The sequence below is a fragment of the Merops nubicus genome, unplaced genomic scaffold (genome assembly GCF_000691845.1).
Source record: "Merops nubicus isolate BGI_N331 unplaced genomic scaffold, ASM69184v1 scaffold7546, whole genome shotgun sequence".
In the NCBI taxonomy this organism is placed as follows: Eukaryota; Metazoa; Chordata; class Aves; order Coraciiformes; family Meropidae; genus Merops; species Merops nubicus.
The window spans coordinates 14,308-31,754 of record NW_008616869.1 but is presented as its reverse complement, the minus strand read 5'-3'; the positions used below and the strand labels follow the sequence as shown (position 1 = coordinate 31,754).

The following is a 17,447-nucleotide window of genomic DNA, read 5'->3' as shown; positions in this document are numbered from 1 at the left end:
GAGTGTAAGTGTAGTGCCCCAGGTCCAATTTTTGAAGAGGATTGCACTTCTAGGATTCACTGTCTAGGAGAACAGAGCATATACATACAAATATCTCTCCAGAATACTCTCTTGGACTCAAATTGATTCTATAGACCAGGAATTTGTCCTCATACTTACTAGCCTGAAATCTTAAATTTAGGGAAAACCCTGCTGCAATTGTAGAGTAAATAAAGTGTTCTGGACATCAAGCACGGAATTCTTTGGCGTTTGCATATAGAATGCTAAACTGTATCCTATTTTTAAAATTTAAACTCATTAGAAAGGAAAAAAATAAAAGCAAAACAAACCTATACAAAGTGGAAAAGCAGACAAAAGACTAGACACTCACTGCAATAAGGCTTTCGTTTTTCTGGTTGGATCTTCCGGTCTGAAGTTTTTGTATACCTCTACTTCATGTTCTATAGAAAGCAGCTGGCTCTGGAGTTTGCTTCTGAAGGCTGGCAGAGTATCCCGAATATGATTGGTAAGTTGCTAAAAAGCAAATAAAAATCCTTTTATACTGTTAATAAAGATGAAAGCATGAGCACAACCATTTCCTTCTGACTGCCAAGCACACCAGCTATGACCTGTACTAGTTAACCAGCATAGTTCCTTTTGATCTTTGACACAATGGAGACTGTTAAAGAACAATACAATATGCCTTTTGCATACTCATCATAAGAAGGCTTTAAAAATTCCTTCATTGTCTCACTTGCCAAGCCCTCCTACTACACACCTGTTTAGTTAGAGACAAGAAATTTATACGTGTTACATATTTAATTTGATACAGCCTCTCATCACTCAGCACTGATGCCACCACCCCCATTTTGCTGATTTTCCTGAAAGTGTTTTCTGCTTCCCTATATATTTGTTCAGCAAAATGACACAAGACAATGCAGGACAAGGAAGAGATTCTGAGCATCCACAGCCCACTGAGAACAGAGATGGAAGAAAGTGTAGACATATGAAGTAGCTACTTGGCACTCTCTCACCATTGGGAAAAATCACCTCCATGTGATTTCTGCTCCCTTCATACAGAATATACTAAAGGGAACAGATTTTGCCCTCATACTAATGATTATAGCACTATGGATGTCCTACCTGTGCCATAAATTTCTCATGCATCGTACCTACTCCTTAATTAAAACCACAGTCAACTTCTCGCACTGTGCTGCAAACCTTCTTCCCAACCCCAGTCAGACAACTTATAAATTAGGAATGTCATATACCAAGATATGTAAAATCAAAATAAAAGTTGTTCAGTGGAGCAGCAGGCACAAAATCCAAAGCTGGAGTTTCCCTGGAGCACCACCTTGTGGATGCAGAGAAACTGAAATATTACCTGAAACCACAACACTAACAAGTGTTTAATATCTTGAGGTCAAAACTTAAATAGATCTTCCCATATATAATATTCTACATGCAGTGACAGCAACAGAAGACCAACAGTTCATACTGATATAGGTACATTTGCGAGACAGCTCATAAAAAAGCTAATAGTACATAAAGTAATGCAAGTCAGGACAGATAAGACAGTCCAAAGGTATATGCGGCTCACACTTCAGTTTCAAAACTTAGACAAGTGGATTAAACTTGCAAGATATAAAAAGAGGGAAAGAATCCTAAACACAGACAAAATTGCAGGATATAAGCAAGTTCTTGCATCCTACTGAATACTTTTGTTCTGAGGCACCAATAAATGGCATTATCATCCTTTTTGAGCAAGTTCAGAGCATCCTATAACCTGGCTGTCAAGTTACAGATGCAAAGTCCCAGTAGGAAGAAATTAAGCAGGCCAGCCACTTAGTTTCCTACCTTAAACAATATCTTTTCTGCTGTTTCCAGCTGCTGTCCAAAATGGACAAAGCCAGGCTTATCTGGTCTTTGTTTATTCCAGATCAAAGGATGCAATTTGAAATGGAACTGCAAAAAAACACTATGAAGTTTGACTTGTAGGAATGCCAAGAACACTAGTCAGCTGATAAGTTGTTTGAAAAGTAAAATCACAGAATCACCAGTAATTTTAAAGAGACAAGCATGACTTTATCTTGTTCTCTTCAGACTTGCTGAGAGGCACCACCATTAAGGTCACATGCTATTCAAGCTAAGGGATGGCGCTATGAAAAGAGTAATACCCAGAGACAAAACAATAAAGAGAATTTTATACTCTTCCAAGTCTGCTGTAGGCAGTGTCTCCATTAGGACAGGAATCTATGTGTCTCTCCACCAGGTAACTGAGAAGTAGACCTCTATTTCCTGCCAAAGGAAGCTGTGTTCTAACACAGTTTGGCATGGACTCAGATATAAACCATAGGTTTGGGCAAGAATAAAGGTAGTGTGAACAAAGCGTTCAAGTTACTGTATTTGTCATTAATATCATTTGTATATAGTACACTGTTTCTATTAAAATAAAGTGTAGATTTTGAGGTTAAAGTACAGACATACAGTGAACCCTCAGAATACATGATTTCTAAAAATGTCCCCCCCTCCCAATTTCTAAATATAAATTTTAAAAATCCCGTTAAACTGGAAGGAGTGTGGTAATTAAGGACTAGGATAATATACTTCCAGGAAGGGAGACAAGTCTTATTTGTTATGTTCATACTCAGTATTCAAGAGAACAAGGGAGTACAGAACTGTCAGGAAAAGTCAGAAACTAGATCTCACAGTAAGTTTTTAGATGCTACATGTAATCTACAGCTTTGTTTATCACATTGCAGAAATTATGAAAGTTAAAAGCAAGAAAGAATAAGTGAGGTTCACTGGCCAACACTCATTTTAATAAAGATTCTGTATTGGTCCTATCATTATAAAAGCTGCCTTTCACCACAAAGACTACAAGTTTTACCTGGTTTAGAACTTTCTGGAGATATGGTGTTCCCATCCGATCTGCCATGTGCCTGTATGCGGGGTGGGAAAGAAAGAATTTCCTCTCTGCCAGAATAGCTGCCTTTATGTCCTTCTTCCCATCAATGTCTTTCTGGCTTCTGTTAACAACACCAATATAACCTAAAACAACACACACACAGTGGATAAGTCAATGCAACTACTGCATTCATATTAAATAGAACAAGACTGGCTCAGACAAAACTTGCCAATTTAGGCATTTCAGCTACTGTTTGCAAGCACTGTAATCACCTTAACAGTGTGTAAATTGTTCATCCTGTTTACGTATAACAAATACACTTCCTTTTCAATCACCAATTCTAATACAGAAATATCTGAAACTTAGAGTACCCCAAAGGAAAAAAAAAAAAAACCACCTTCAAAAGTAAACAATGTTAAGAGGGAGGTTACCTCCCTCCATGGCAGGGAGGTTGGATTAGATAATCTCTAGGGTCCCTTCCAACCCAAGACATTCTATGATTCTATGAAACAAACACACATCCTACCCCAAACAACAAAATCTAAACACATTCACAGCTCTACATAAATAAATGATACAATATTAACAAAACACAGGAAAAAAAATTCTTCTCATATGCTGAACCAATATGCTCCATGGGAGGAGATGGTGGTCTCAAACTGTAACTAGAATCACAATTCTTGATATTGTTAACAGTATGAGCAACTCTGGCAGTAGCTGCCACAAGAATCACATAGAAAATTTCTGGAAGGGGTCAAAATTTGGTTTACAGCAAGATTATAAAAGCTCTGGTGCTTGCTTCTGTCATATTCAAAGGGGAAAAAGAAATTCTTCTGCTACAAGTGACAGCAACCTAGCACAGAAGAGAAAATTGGCTAACAACTTCTGCTGACATTTCTTGCTTCCTCTGGAACATGCAGTGTATTTTCCAGGTCCAGAAAAAAAAAACGCATATTTTACTTGAAGTATATTTTTAGCATAGGTGCCTTTTATGTTTGCTAAATAGATAACAGTAAAAGCTAGGAACTCATCATGTCCATCATAACCTTTGATTCATCTGTATTCAGACCACCTCTGGATTGCAAAGAATATAGACAACTGAACACTCTCACCTCTACGAAGAGGGAGTAGTTTGTTTTCTAGAACTTCTCTTGCATCTGTTCCTTCATCCATCAGATCCAATTTTGTGATCACACCGATGGTCCTAAGGCCTGATCAAGGTGGAGGTAGGAGGAAAAAGACAGTAAAGAATCATTTATGTTCAGGAAGAACAAGTTATATCCTACAATTATTATATAACAGATATGTGATGTTCTCAAAGCTTGTATTACACACTACCAGCTACAACTGCAAGTTACAGTACATCTGGAAAAGAAGCGATCATCATTGCCAGTACTAAAATGTTTTCCTCAAATCTCTTTAACAAGGCTCAGCATTCCTGTGATATGACTGTGTAAAATTTATGATATAAGTATCCAAAAACCCCATCATCACCAATTTGCTAGGTACTACATAAATTTGTAGATAGACATTGTCCTGCTTGCCTATAAGAGACAGTGGAAATTTTAAAAACACATTAACAGCATCATTACCCCAAATGATATTGAGCTAATAAAGTTACTGTGATGTTGAAGCCTATATGAGAATGTATATATATATATCTATCTCATAAATTATATTTCACACAAGTGTTGGTCTATTACTTCCAGTTAGGTTATTACACTTGAGAACAAAAAGTGGTTACATGTAATCACGCTTACCCTGCGGGTCCACTTCCTTAGCTAACTTCAGTGCATCTGAGTTGGCCAGATCAGTGTTAGCTGGAGTCACAGCCAGTATCAGGCAGTTTTCTCGAGCAATGAACTGCATTATCATGTCTCTGATCTGTTGCTCAATATCTGGAGGCTGATCCCCTACTGGCACTTTAGTGATTCCCGGCAAATCAATAAGAGTCAGGCTTAATACTACATGGAAAACACAGGATCATAAAGACGGTCAGCACGCCAGACATGTCTAAAGAGCTCTCCACAGACCTCTGCAGACAAATATTAGTCACATAAAACCCCATATAGCTACTTTTATAGGTATACAAATATTGTCAATGGATCAACCTAGATGTCTGACAATCTGAGAGGTACACTTGTTTTCCTGACTTTCATCAATGGATTTCAGTACTACTTAATATTTTAAACATTAAGTGGCATAGGAGAATTATATTTATACTGAATATCCCTGAAGGCTCTTAGACAAATGAATATACCTTTCTGAGCTTCTTTCACCAACATTTCAGAGTATGTTGTTGGTTTGGAGTTTTTAGAGGAAGCTTGTTCTTTTGTTGTTTGTGGGGTTTTTTTGTTTGTTTGTGTGGTTCCCCCCCCCATAACTTCTTAAGAAAAGTAAGGAACATGAAAAAGTTTATCCATTAAGAAAACCTGTCTTGCTCTGAGATGGCTTCCCCAGTACAGGCCACAGTGTCAACTAGAAGAAGCATCCAGTAGTTCAGCCAGTACTGGGGTAACAAGGTACCCTTTAGACAAATGGTAAAAACATGATTCCTACCAAGAAAGCACCAGAAGTATATTCAGGGTCTGGCTAATACAGACAACAGTTGCTGAACTGATCCAAACAAGACAAAGAGCATTAGGTAGGAATCTTTCACTTTCTCCTGGAGTCAGCATGTTCAACAACCAAGCTCTGAGGCAGGGCATTAAGTTCAGCTCCTCTCCAGCTGGCTATGCCACATCTGTATAATAGAAAACGGCTCAGGGGCATAGCCAAGGCTGCTCATGGTATAACAAAGTGGGGTTCAGCACTCTTTAATTAGCTCTCTTCATATTTTAATCTTTCTGTCACTTGATTCCCAATGGAGACATCAAATGAAGTGGCTAGAAAATAAAGTGCTTCAGCAAGACATAGCACTTTTCTCCTGCATCCAAGACAGACTCAATGTAAAACATTTTCTCTAGATTGCCATCATTAAATTGGGCAGATGGCAACCAGAGGAACTAACTTTGATTTATACTGGGGCTTTACAACAGAAAGCAGCTTCAAATGCCATTATTGTCTAAATATATTTTTAGCTACAGTGAACAATAAACATCCAATAGGGCAGGGAGACACGACGACTTTCTAGATCACTGATCAGGGAATTCATCTGGAGGGTGGCAAAAAATTTTGCCCTAAGACTCCCATGTCCTATTACTTGTCTTAACTAGTGAGCTACTATCTAGTGGTATATGTACTGGAAGAGAGATTAGTTTCATCCTGATGCACAGTGAGAATATTTTTAAATCATGGGCATATTAAATGGGACAGAGACACTGCGTTCTGCCCAGCTCTGGCAGCAACAGCTCTCCATTGTATCGTGGTTTCATAACCCAGGAGAAGTTGAAGATTATTCCAGATATATATCCACTTTTGGTTCAACTCAGTCTCAGAAGTTTTTTTCATTGCAGAGGATTTCTGATCAAGCGCACATACAGAAGAGCTACATGACACAACTAGACAGACAGAGCTACCTATGTTATATGACAAATACAAAGTAGAATGATTTTACCTACCATGTGGAGAATATATTCTTAAATTAATAGGAATTGAAGAAATGCCTTTGTTCATTCCTGTTATTCTATCTGTTTCTACTTCAATTTCCTGACGAACTTCATCAAAATCAGTAAATTTCCTCCCTTTGCAATGTAGAAATTCAGCATACTCTGAAAAATATCAATAGCAATTCTGTATTTCACAGGCTTATATACTTGGACACTAACTTTCAAGCCCCTAGTAATCTTCAGCTGTGCATGCACAAAAGGATGTCATTGTGAATATCAGGGAAGCGTCATATATGAGCATACACTATAGATATGATTGCAAAGATAAAAACCAGCCTACAACAAGAAAGAGTTAGTTAAAAAGCCAAGTTGACTGGATATGATTTACTGCTTTTATCTTTAGCATGTCATCTTCTGGAACAACCTAGAAGATTCAAGTAGATACTGTTTACATTAATAAAATAAGGAACAGATTGCCAATCAGATTCCATGTTTTCATCTGATAACATTTGCCTGTAATACATCACTAAATTGAAGAAAAGTAATTCAAAGTCCTGTATCATAAAAGATTATTAACATTTTTTTTCCTCAAAAATGGCCCATGTAACACATAATTTTAACGAAGAAGTTCTGTACATTTTTACAAGTTCATAATGAAAATTAGATCGCTTAAAAACACTGTAATGTTTTAACACAACTCCTCATTTCCTGTAAACTTCTTGTAGTCTAAAAATCCAAACCATGCTTAAGTAAAAGCTTTTACAGATATAGCTGTGATTTTCCTGAAGTGGGAGAACACAATTGATTCTTAAATCTTCAATATCACACAACTTGCCCTATTGCCTTAAAAGGTCATCAACCAGGAATCAAGGATAGATACACTCTAATTTGTTAGACTTGAACTCGACACTAGGTCCCTGTTTCGACTCTTGAATCCAAATAACAGTGCTAATTATTGTAGCCTTCTGGATTTCCTGCCCTAGAGGTGCATAACCAAAAGTACATCTCAGGATTTTAAAACCGGGGTTCTTACTTGAAAACAAAATACTAAAGTTTATATCACATCGCAAGGCTGGAATCAGAAATTCTGACATAAATGGTAATCACAGATACAAGCTCATATTCTGCCCCCACAGGATCTAAGCAGAAGGACTGCAGAAAGGCTGAAAAGTTGGGTATGCTCCAGTTCATTTCATCCTGCAGTCAAGGCCTGATCTTAAAGTTCCATTTACATGTTTGTTCCCCAGAAAATGCTTCTTGGTAAAAAGCCCTCATACACCAGGGCAAAGAGCTTGCTACTCCAAGAAAGAGCTGCAGCTCATGATACCTGACCTAAGAATACAGATTTATAGAGGGCCTTACATATCAATTTCCCATAAGTCACTTTATTGCTATTATTAACAGGGCATTAAAAAAAAAAGTCAAACCCACATATGAAACCATAATAGATAAAGCAAACTGAGAGCCAAAAAGAGGAGAGATAGGAAGGGAAAATAACAAATACTAACCCTGCTATGCAACATCATCATAATCCCTCCAGATTAAAACTGTGAGGGACAGGGAAACCTGGCCTTGTAAAGACAAAAATAATACTTCTCTTATTTTAAAAATAAGAGAAATTTTTATTTTAAAAGTAAGAGAACACCTAAGAAAAACCTCTGTCTTACTTTTGACAACTTAAGAATTCCGGAATATCTTATATTCCTCTTTAGCTCTAGCGCCAAAATGAAAACAAATGGACATTTTGTATGTTTCATTATCATTGCTTTATTAAAAGAACCAGATAATATTAAAATATTTCAAAGTAAAAGATAGCATAATCACAAGGTATCCCAGTTGAGTTAGCATATTTGAGAATTCACATTTGTAAAGTCTGTCATCTCAAGGTTGGAAAATATCTACCAACTGAAAAAGAACTCACAAGTGGTTCTTATTTTGTCCCAGTTCTTCATGCACTGCTCCTAGAATGAAATGTATTCTTCTTCATTACTTTTTTTTTTTTCCTCCAGTGGTTCATTCATCAGATTTTCTCAGAAAAGTATTTCAAAATTCCATAATCAATACTTGGTGCCTAGTTGTAATTGGTTGACTGATTCAGCTGATAGTCAGGAAAGCTTTTCACTCTTTTCCGCTTCACACTCCATAATAGAAGCAGTCCCTGTCTGAAACGGCTTCAAGGTAATTCAAATGAAAATGTTTGCTACTTTTTCACTGTGTTAGTATTTATCAACAGCTCCTTCCTCCTGGTGACATCTGTGGTTCCACTGCTTCTGAAGGAATAGACTTTATAATGGTTCATAACCTGTGGTGCCACACACAGCCTATGGAATAAAAATCCAAACAAGCGGCGCTTTATTTTGCTCCTTTCAGCCCTTAGCCTGTCCTCAGCAATCATCAAATTCTGACTCAGACAAAACTGGAAACAAAGACATAAAACCAATGAAGCAATTTAATATTTTCTCCTTGAATATCACCTATAATCTTCTCAAAAATAATAATGCAAGCCATGCTATGGGTTACCCAATAATTACATATCATCAGTAGGCTATAGGCTTTTTTTATTAGTTAATGGTATCTCCAGATAGAATTAATTGTAGATATTTTTCTCTATTACTAAAATCAAATCCCTGTCATGTAAGAGCATTGGCCCAAAGTGAAAACAATCACAGGAAAACTCTTCACAGAGAAAATCAGAAAGTCTCCACTTCCTTGCTCTTCTGAAATACTCTTCTAGCCCAAAGGAGCTCATTTGAAATAGTACAGATAGAATTTTATCTAGGCAAGTAATAAGATCTCCACAGAAAAGAGGTTTCCTCATTTCTGTGTAGCTAGCCACAACTCATAGCTAAATGAAGGGGGAAAAAAAAGAAAAAAGTTATTTTGGCTGGAGCAAATTGGATAGCTGCTACCATAATAGACTAACACCAAGACAAATCATGGATTCATCCCTCATTTTCCAACGCAGTAATTAAGCACAGCTGAATTCTAATATAAGTCACTTCTGACAAGAGCTTTAAAACTGTGTGGGATCTAACACTGATCTAGTTGGCATTTTGCGGCTGCTGCTATTTCACAAAGACACTGAGGGTTTTTTTTTTATTTTCCTCCCTCTTTAGGAAAAGAAAAGCTCCAAAAAGCAGTAGTCATGTGATTACAGGAATTTCAGAGTGAAAAATTATACAACATCCTGCTCTTAGATTTTATTTATATTTTAAAACAAGAGAGCTACAAATACTTGAAAGTACAGCATTATGGGTCTATTAAATTCACATGAACCCCACAAGAATCAGCAATCTTTAAAACTTTTCATTTTCTTGTGTTGCCTTTCACACAGGGGTTAAAGAACTGCAGGCATATATTTAGGATCTTTGAGGATTTTACCACATGGAAAATATAAGAACATGTGAAGGCAATTCTATACACCTCAGTTTATAAGGGTTTGGGTTAACACTGCAATAAATAGTAGTGAATTTAGGAGAATAAAATAAAAGCAAACTTTTAATCACTGGGCAAGTCTACATGTGTTCAGTTCAAAAAAGTTACCCTTCATATTATTTATATTTATTTAATGTGTGTATATATCTCTTTATATATACGCATATATTTAAAATACTGAACATGACCTGGAGGTATGTCCCTTTCATTCTGTAAATAACTGCATCCACCTTATATGTTCTAGACTATGTTTCCTGAAATTGTTTATTGTATAAAAAAAAACAAAAGCAAGATGATTTAAAAACCCTTACTGTACCCAAGATAAGATACCCACCATGCTTTTATTTACAAACCTGCTACCTTGTAATTAAAAAAAAAAAAAAACTAGACTGATAGGATAGGGTTTTACCCTTGATGAATTTGTGTTGGTTGCTATTAATCTCAAGTATGTTTCAGATTGTTAGTTAATAACTAATTACAGATTTCTTTTTCCTAAATGTGAACTTTGACTTTTTTCTGTCACTATTATCTTTTTGAAGATGGGTAAATACAGAACCATTTTCCAGCCTCTCAGTTAGGGGATTCCATCTTTCCTGATGTCACTGAGCAACAACATAGGGTGAAGGAAACAAAATCTTCCAGGCATAAAACCAAGTGTGATTCATTTGTCCCCATGCAACCTGAAGCCCATACCACATTTGAGGGTGCTGATGGGAGAGTCCATGGCTGAGCCCTCAAACCAATGCTGCCAGACCTGAGCAGTCACTGCTGACCAGGTCAGGCTACTCCAGGCACTGCTACCAGATACACAGAGACAGCAGCAAAGATTTGCACTCTCTGCAACCTTACTCTAACAGCTTAAAGTTTCAGCCTGGCAGTGCTACCCCTCTTCCAGCATCTCAGTCCTATTTGGGCAATGAGTCTTTCAGTGTCTCAGGAAGGGGTAACCAGTCACTAGCACCTTTTCCCCATGGTGATAGCACTTTTTAGCTTTTTTGGTATGCACCTCGCACATATTTACTGGTCCCTACAGCATCCTTGTTTGTCTTCTGAATGAGTAGCAGCCAGGGAGTGGGATCCAGAAAGCAGCAGCCACTGTCTTCCTTTTCTCCCTGCAAAGTGCCCTGTCTCTCCTCAATTACTTCAACTTTGGCACCTTTCTAGTTTTGCTCCTTGAAGACCTTCAAATGCCATCCTGTTGAGGAAGTATCTAAGATCATTTGTGTGTTAGCTGAAATAACCAATCTAAATTTTTTTTATAATTATTTCATTTTCTGTTAGAAGATTGTTTTTGCCACCAGGTGGCAACAAGAGATGGGTAAGCTTAAGCAGGAGTCTCACAAGATACACTAAAACTCAGCAACATCAATAGCATCTGCAAGACTTTAGAAAAAATCAGAATGTCTTTTGAACCTTCTGGTGACTTGCTTTCCACACAGTGTTCTAATTAACAGAATTAAAACAACTGTGGGTATTGTACATATGACTCGTTCATCTAAAACTGTCTACCTCAATAATAATTTTCAAAATCTGTAAGTCTGTCACATCTTTTCCTCCCAGCAAAGAGACTGAAGCATGACCATAAAGCAAATCTGAATTTCCTCCAAAAATAGTTATCAAAATGAGGAAAATAAGCCTCCTAGAGCCAAGGTATTTTAATGTGTAAAAAAATAACAGGATTTATATAGCAGATTATGTATTTTTAACAGAAAACCTATGAGAAAGGCTTCATGCAAAAACTAAGTACATTTTTTGTTGTTACTGCTGCTTAAAATACATACTACCCAGTCTCAAGAAATGTAGATAATTATTTCACTTCCACAGAGAAAGCACAGCAACAGATTGCCTAAAGTTATACAGAATATGTGGCAACAGGAGAAGGGGAGGAAAAAAAAAGGGGGGGGGGGAAGAGAAACCTCTCAAGACATTCTCAGCTTTTTCAAGTCATCACCTTCCCAAACCTTTCTCAGCAGCATCATTTAAAAGTTAACAGGTAACTCCTACAAAAACAAGTTAATCTTACTGACTTATTAGATCGCCACAGTAGGAAGTATACTGAAAGTTGTGAAGCAAAAACCTAGAATGTTTAAGAAATAGGTTTTAACATATAAATGAAGGTAACCAGCTGAAAGGAAGAAAAGCCCACCAGCTCACTAGCCCTCCCTTAAGAAATCACAATAACACATGACAAACTGGTACAAGTTAGCACGCTCACTGGTAAAACTTGCAGAGAGAAGACGAAGTTGAAATGGAAATGATGTACCTTATGCAGAAATCTGTTATGTTGCTCCAAGACTACTGAACACTAATGCAGCTTTAAAATTCTTGTCCCAGGTCAGCTGCGTACCAACACTTACATCTTAAAAACACAGAGGGAAAAATCCTTGAAGCACAACTACAGGAATATATAATGCATTCCTCCTCTCGAACACGGAAGTGAGAGACCAGCACTCTACACTCATTGGTAGCTGCAGAAATAACACAATAGTTCAGCATTTAAAATAAATGCTGTCTGGTGAGAAAAAATGAGTTCCCTGTATGTATCTTATGCAGTAGCAGTCAAACACTGAAAGAACCAGCATGTCTTTTGCCTGAATTCAGACATCAGACTGTCACAAAACAAACTGCCCTCACATAGAGCTCCTCAGCCAGGCAAAGAACAGGTGGAATTCCTCCCATGTAGATCCTCTGAATGGCCAACCTAATTTGTCACAGCTGTCTTACCTGCCTTGTAAAACCTGAAGCTCACCATCAGACAGCCTCCCAGCTAACAGCACCCGGTCCACACCTGTCGCTTCTAAAAGCTCACGGAACTGCATCTTCCCAGATGGGACTATTTTTTCCAAACCATTCTCAACTCTGAGCTCCTTCAGAAACAATAAAGGCACAAGACTCTTGTTAGACATGACCCTAGACATTTCCAGTGCTGTGGGATTGTCCAGGACCAAGAGCAATAACCAGAAAGAAGAATATCAAGCTGCACTTGGGTTGCTTAGCATGCTTGATGTCAGATGGGAACTTTTTTCAGTTGTGACTTCCAGATGGGAAACAAATCCGCTTTACCAGAATTTAGGTCTTTTTATTACAGAGCAAAGACTGTATGCTTACTTGGTTCAATTCTCTCTTCCAGCAAGACATTGTACATGCCATATTTCTTCAGTAGAAGAGGAGCACTGAACTGGAAACATGAGATGAAGAATGAAAAACTGTGACCCTACTTACAGGAATACCAGTGAACTACTTTGGGACAAGTAATGAGTATCAGCCACTCACTGCAAGAAGACAACCACCTTGGAGCCTGAAATGCTGGGGTTTGAACCCCGAGCCCCTGAATTAAGGTTGACATATGGGTTATTCCCACAGCCCTTCATAAAGAGGTGGTGAGTTTGCCTTATAGCTTCCCCCCAGGGTGTGGCCGGCCCTGCAGGGAGAGCCATAAGGGAAATGAGCCCCAGGGATCCCACATTGAGTTGACAAAGGTCAGGTGTCCTGCCTGGGGATAAAAGCTGGGACCACTTGCAGGGAGTCAGGAGCATCTGCTCTGTGGAGTGCACTCCACGGAGCTTCCTGGTTCAGGGAAGACCTCCTGACTCTCCCTGGAGTAGTCCTTTGCAAACGCGGGTTGATTTGGTGAGATTTGCCATGTGGGCACCCTTTTCTTACGTGTTTAACTGGCTGGTCTGGCTGTTTCCCATGCCAACTGTGGGCAACCTCGGTTCACTGTTTGTACCGCCTGTTGTGGGCCGAGTCATGTCATTTGTGGGATCGTTGGGGGTGGCGTCGATCATGTATGAGCTTGTTGACCTGTTTGTACCCCTGGTGGTCATTCATATCGTAACATTTCTGTCTACAATACAGTCTGCATATTGGTTCATCTCCCTGCTGGTGTTATCATTTTTGTTGGGCCTGGTCATTGGCAAAACAGAGGCTCAAAATATTTACAAGATGGGAGATTTTTTTTTACCCCTCTCTCCTTTAGCCAGTACAGTAATTTATTTGATACAGGCCACACTTACAATTTCATTTGAAATGGAGCCAGGCAGTCCCAAAAGAGACTTAAAGTAGGATAGTCAAGAACAAGTCAGAGTCCTTCAGAGGACTGTAAATTATTTTTAACATCCATATTTTGACTTCTTCCCTGCTACTGGGTATTTCTCACATTATCAAACTTGGAGTAAAAACTAATAAAGACTGACTTGTCAGTTGCAATATTGAAATCTTCATAAAACCTAATTAGAACATTTGTCCTTGCCTCCAAGATTTCAGCAGAGTACAGTATTTGCATGGATGTGAAACTGCAAAGGCATAAAACCATTTAAGAATTACACTGTGCCCACCAAAACACATTAGTGATTAAAGGAGGTTAACAGGCCACTACAAAATAGCTTTGTACTAATTACATGGTTTTGGTTTTTTTTAAATAGAGGAAGTAAACAAAAGTCTAAAAATAATTCAGCATCTCGCGAGGCAATTTTCTTAATACTGAATTGTTTCATGTACCCCTTACACAACTGCAGGGGTAGGAGCTCTTTACCCAGATGTCAGATCTTTTAGATGCTAGAGGGCCCCGATCACTCCTCACAAACAAATGCTGCTGCACTCTTCCCTATGTCCAACCCTAATAACGAGCAGTCGAAGTTTCCTCCTACCTGGGTGTGCTCAAATGCCTCAGCTGCCAATCTTTATTCCTCAGTGCAATGACTCAAAGTTAAACCTAAAAAAATTTAACCTCTACCATCAAATTTGCATTGCAAAAATATCCTCAGCCATTTCCAAACTGTTTCTAAAATAAGTTGCAGTCAACTCTGCATACCTATATCAAAAGTGCCCCCTCCCTCCTAAGGAATACTGTAAGATTAAGAGCAATTACTAAGATTAATCATTTTTAAAAGAGTCAAGAAAGATCCTAGGATTAGAGACCAGTTAAGATTGCTACAGCAGCAAGAACCTGATACAGTCCTCTAATTACTTTCTATAACATTTTAGATAATTATGGACTTGATAAAAATCAGTTCAGCATCTGCTTCCTGTAAAAGAACACTGTGCTTCCCTAAGCAGTTTTCATTATTTTCTTTTTAAAAAATTAGATCAGAAAGATAAAGGTGGCTCAAAAGATAAAGTTATTTGGAATTTCACCTCCAAAAAAACCAGCAGAACAAGGTTTAAAGAAAGTAACAAAATAATTAAAGCTTGCACTTTAAAGGGTTTGGCATCTAATTCCAAACAAGAAATACACAGCATTTCCCAAAGGGAGAAATACGTCCTGACATTTAGGAAGCACAGGATTAGGCTGAATCTCAGTACTTCAGATTTTTTTTGTTGTGTTATGTAAATTATAATGAAGAACTACTTTTCAGCAGAGAAGGTACCTATACAAAAACCTAGAGGCCTACCTAAAGCTAGTAATACTATGTGAACATAGTGATGCGGAAAATATTAGAGAGAAGCCCTTTCACTGTCCCCTTAACCAAGGGACAACAATGAGTTTACAAACCAGGGCAATACAGACTAGCCAGGGTAAGTTTAGAATGGATGTCTAAGAATAAGTATTTAACCACTTGAGGTTAGAGTAAGAGTTTACTTACTAATCCATATGCCACCACACTGTAGCTGTTTTGTTAGGAATGCCAGCACAGAGCTTTTCTTTATTCTGCTCTTATATGGTGCCAGGAAAATTAAATGAAGATTCTCCACGGCTAGGCCTTAATCCTGCATTCCTATGTGCTCTGTCAGAGGTTAAAAGCCAGACATGCAGAAATGGCAAGTGTTCATATCTCCAACTAAAATGAACTTCATCTTTCATTATATATAAAGCACATGTATAAGCATACATATAAGCATATTACAGACTTAAAAACCCTAAAGCTCCTAAGCTGAGCATACAGAAATACTGGATTCCATAGTCTTTCCTTCCTCTTTGACAGTGTATATATATATATATATATATACCATAGAAAATTTCACAGGCATTGAAAGTATCAATATGCTTCAAAAGCAATAATCCTGGAAAAAAAAAAAAAAAATTGAGTCTAGCAGACTGAAATCTACCTTCCTGATGAATAAGTAAATGAACTTTTAGGTAAAAAAAGCACAGAAAAACTTAACCATAATTTTCTGTCCACATATGGACAGACTAAAGTTCTGCAGGCAGCCTCACTTCTGTTTCTTCCCCAGTATTCATTATGTTCCATAATTTAAAAAGCACTTTTAAATGCTGTTTTGGATGTTATTTCATCTCTTTTTACTATTTTAAGTAGAATTTAATAGTAAACCAGTATTTTGTTGCTTACATTGGTTTAGAAGCAACAAGATTTGAACAATGGAAAACCTTGGCTGCTTTTATATATCCTCTGGAACCGAGTTACACAACAGCAGATTTAGTGCCCCTTGGAAAAGTACAAAGTGCTGAAAGATCTCACTACATCACATAGTTTGGTGGTATACACATACTGTACTTCTATTTTTAACCAGCCAAATACATAGAATGCTTGTTCTCCCCCAGTCTACCATTTATGCCACTTAGTGCAGTGAGCCAAACCAAAAAAAGTCAGGTCATGAAAACAAGCTGTGTGGATTCAAATCTGTGTGCACTGGAGCAACAGTTAAAGGTAGAAGTACACCAGTTTTGGTGTATTAAATAATACCACTGTGAAGTTCATCAAGAAATAAATTCAAAGCTAATTTCTAAACCACCCTGTATGTAATAATGTGTTTCTATCTACTGCTTCAAGTTTGATCTTGGATCGAATTTACTATGTGCTCTAAGATTTAGCTGTTATTGTTTCCCCAGATAGGACAATGGGATTCACTGGACCTAAGCACATAATTTTGAAACAGCGCGTCTTTGCTACAGACAGTTTTAGTTGCACTTTTCTTCACACTGATTAAGCTTTCCTATAATTTTTTTTTCTCTTGCTGAAGTACATCAGCACTTTGTCCAGGCACTGAACCAAAATGAGAAAGAGGTTACCTGTTTTTGCAGTGATGAGTTGCAGGACCAATGGCCGTCTTGTTACAATTCCAGAACCTCGTGGAAGAAAATCCCTAGAAACATTTAAAAAATAGTTACTACCCAGAAAGCACTGTCCAGTTTCATCAGATACTGAGCTAATTTAGAACCTCCTCTATATCTTCAGCTGCAATAAAAATGGAAATTTGGTGGGGATAGATTTACATAAACCACTAGTATAAAGTAGGGCTGTTCATTTTGGTTTGATATCATTAAAGTCATTTGAGATCAGCAGGTCACTAAACACATACATGTTAAAACTAAATTATTAAATCGAGACATTACCAATTCTCTTTCTTCATGACCATCATATGTAACGTTTCAGAATTCACTTTGCATAGTAAGATACCCAAAGCCATGCCCACATTTATCAGGCTCTCTAAATAAACGATTCCTCACCTTATACTTGTTTTGACGAGGATATAGGCATATGAATACACATACTGTCACTCTCCACACCAAAGCCCTGGCCAAATAAAAATTGCCAGCACTCTGCACGTACTCTTTCACACACTTAACTTCTGCCAGTTCAAATCCCCAATTAACTTTTCTAGCAACCCATCAGCCC

General features: G+C 37.8%; 1 protein-coding gene across 1 annotated transcript in view; it reads right to left on the bottom strand.

Moving 5' to 3' along the window:
* LOC103775495 (dynamin-3) overlaps nucleotides 1–17,238 on the bottom strand; it is a gene marked incomplete at its 3' end in the record, with an annotated part of 37,178 nt that extends 19,940 nt beyond the window's left edge. Inside the window, exons 1-7 of the mRNA XM_008942954.1 lie at nucleotides 17,165–17,238; nucleotides 16,841–16,938; nucleotides 6,448–6,597; nucleotides 4,648–4,851; nucleotides 4,000–4,098; nucleotides 2,870–3,030; nucleotides 371–513 (exon numbers count right to left, since the gene is read on the bottom strand). Coding sequence (XP_008941202.1) covers nucleotides 371–513; nucleotides 2,870–3,030; nucleotides 4,000–4,098; nucleotides 4,648–4,851; nucleotides 6,448–6,597; nucleotides 16,841–16,938; nucleotides 17,165–17,238 — 929 coding nt within the window. The remainder of the gene's footprint in view (nucleotides 1–370; nucleotides 514–2,869; nucleotides 3,031–3,999; nucleotides 4,099–4,647; nucleotides 4,852–6,447; nucleotides 6,598–16,840; nucleotides 16,939–17,164) is intronic.
* Between the last annotated feature and the right edge of the window lie 209 nt (nucleotides 17,239–17,447).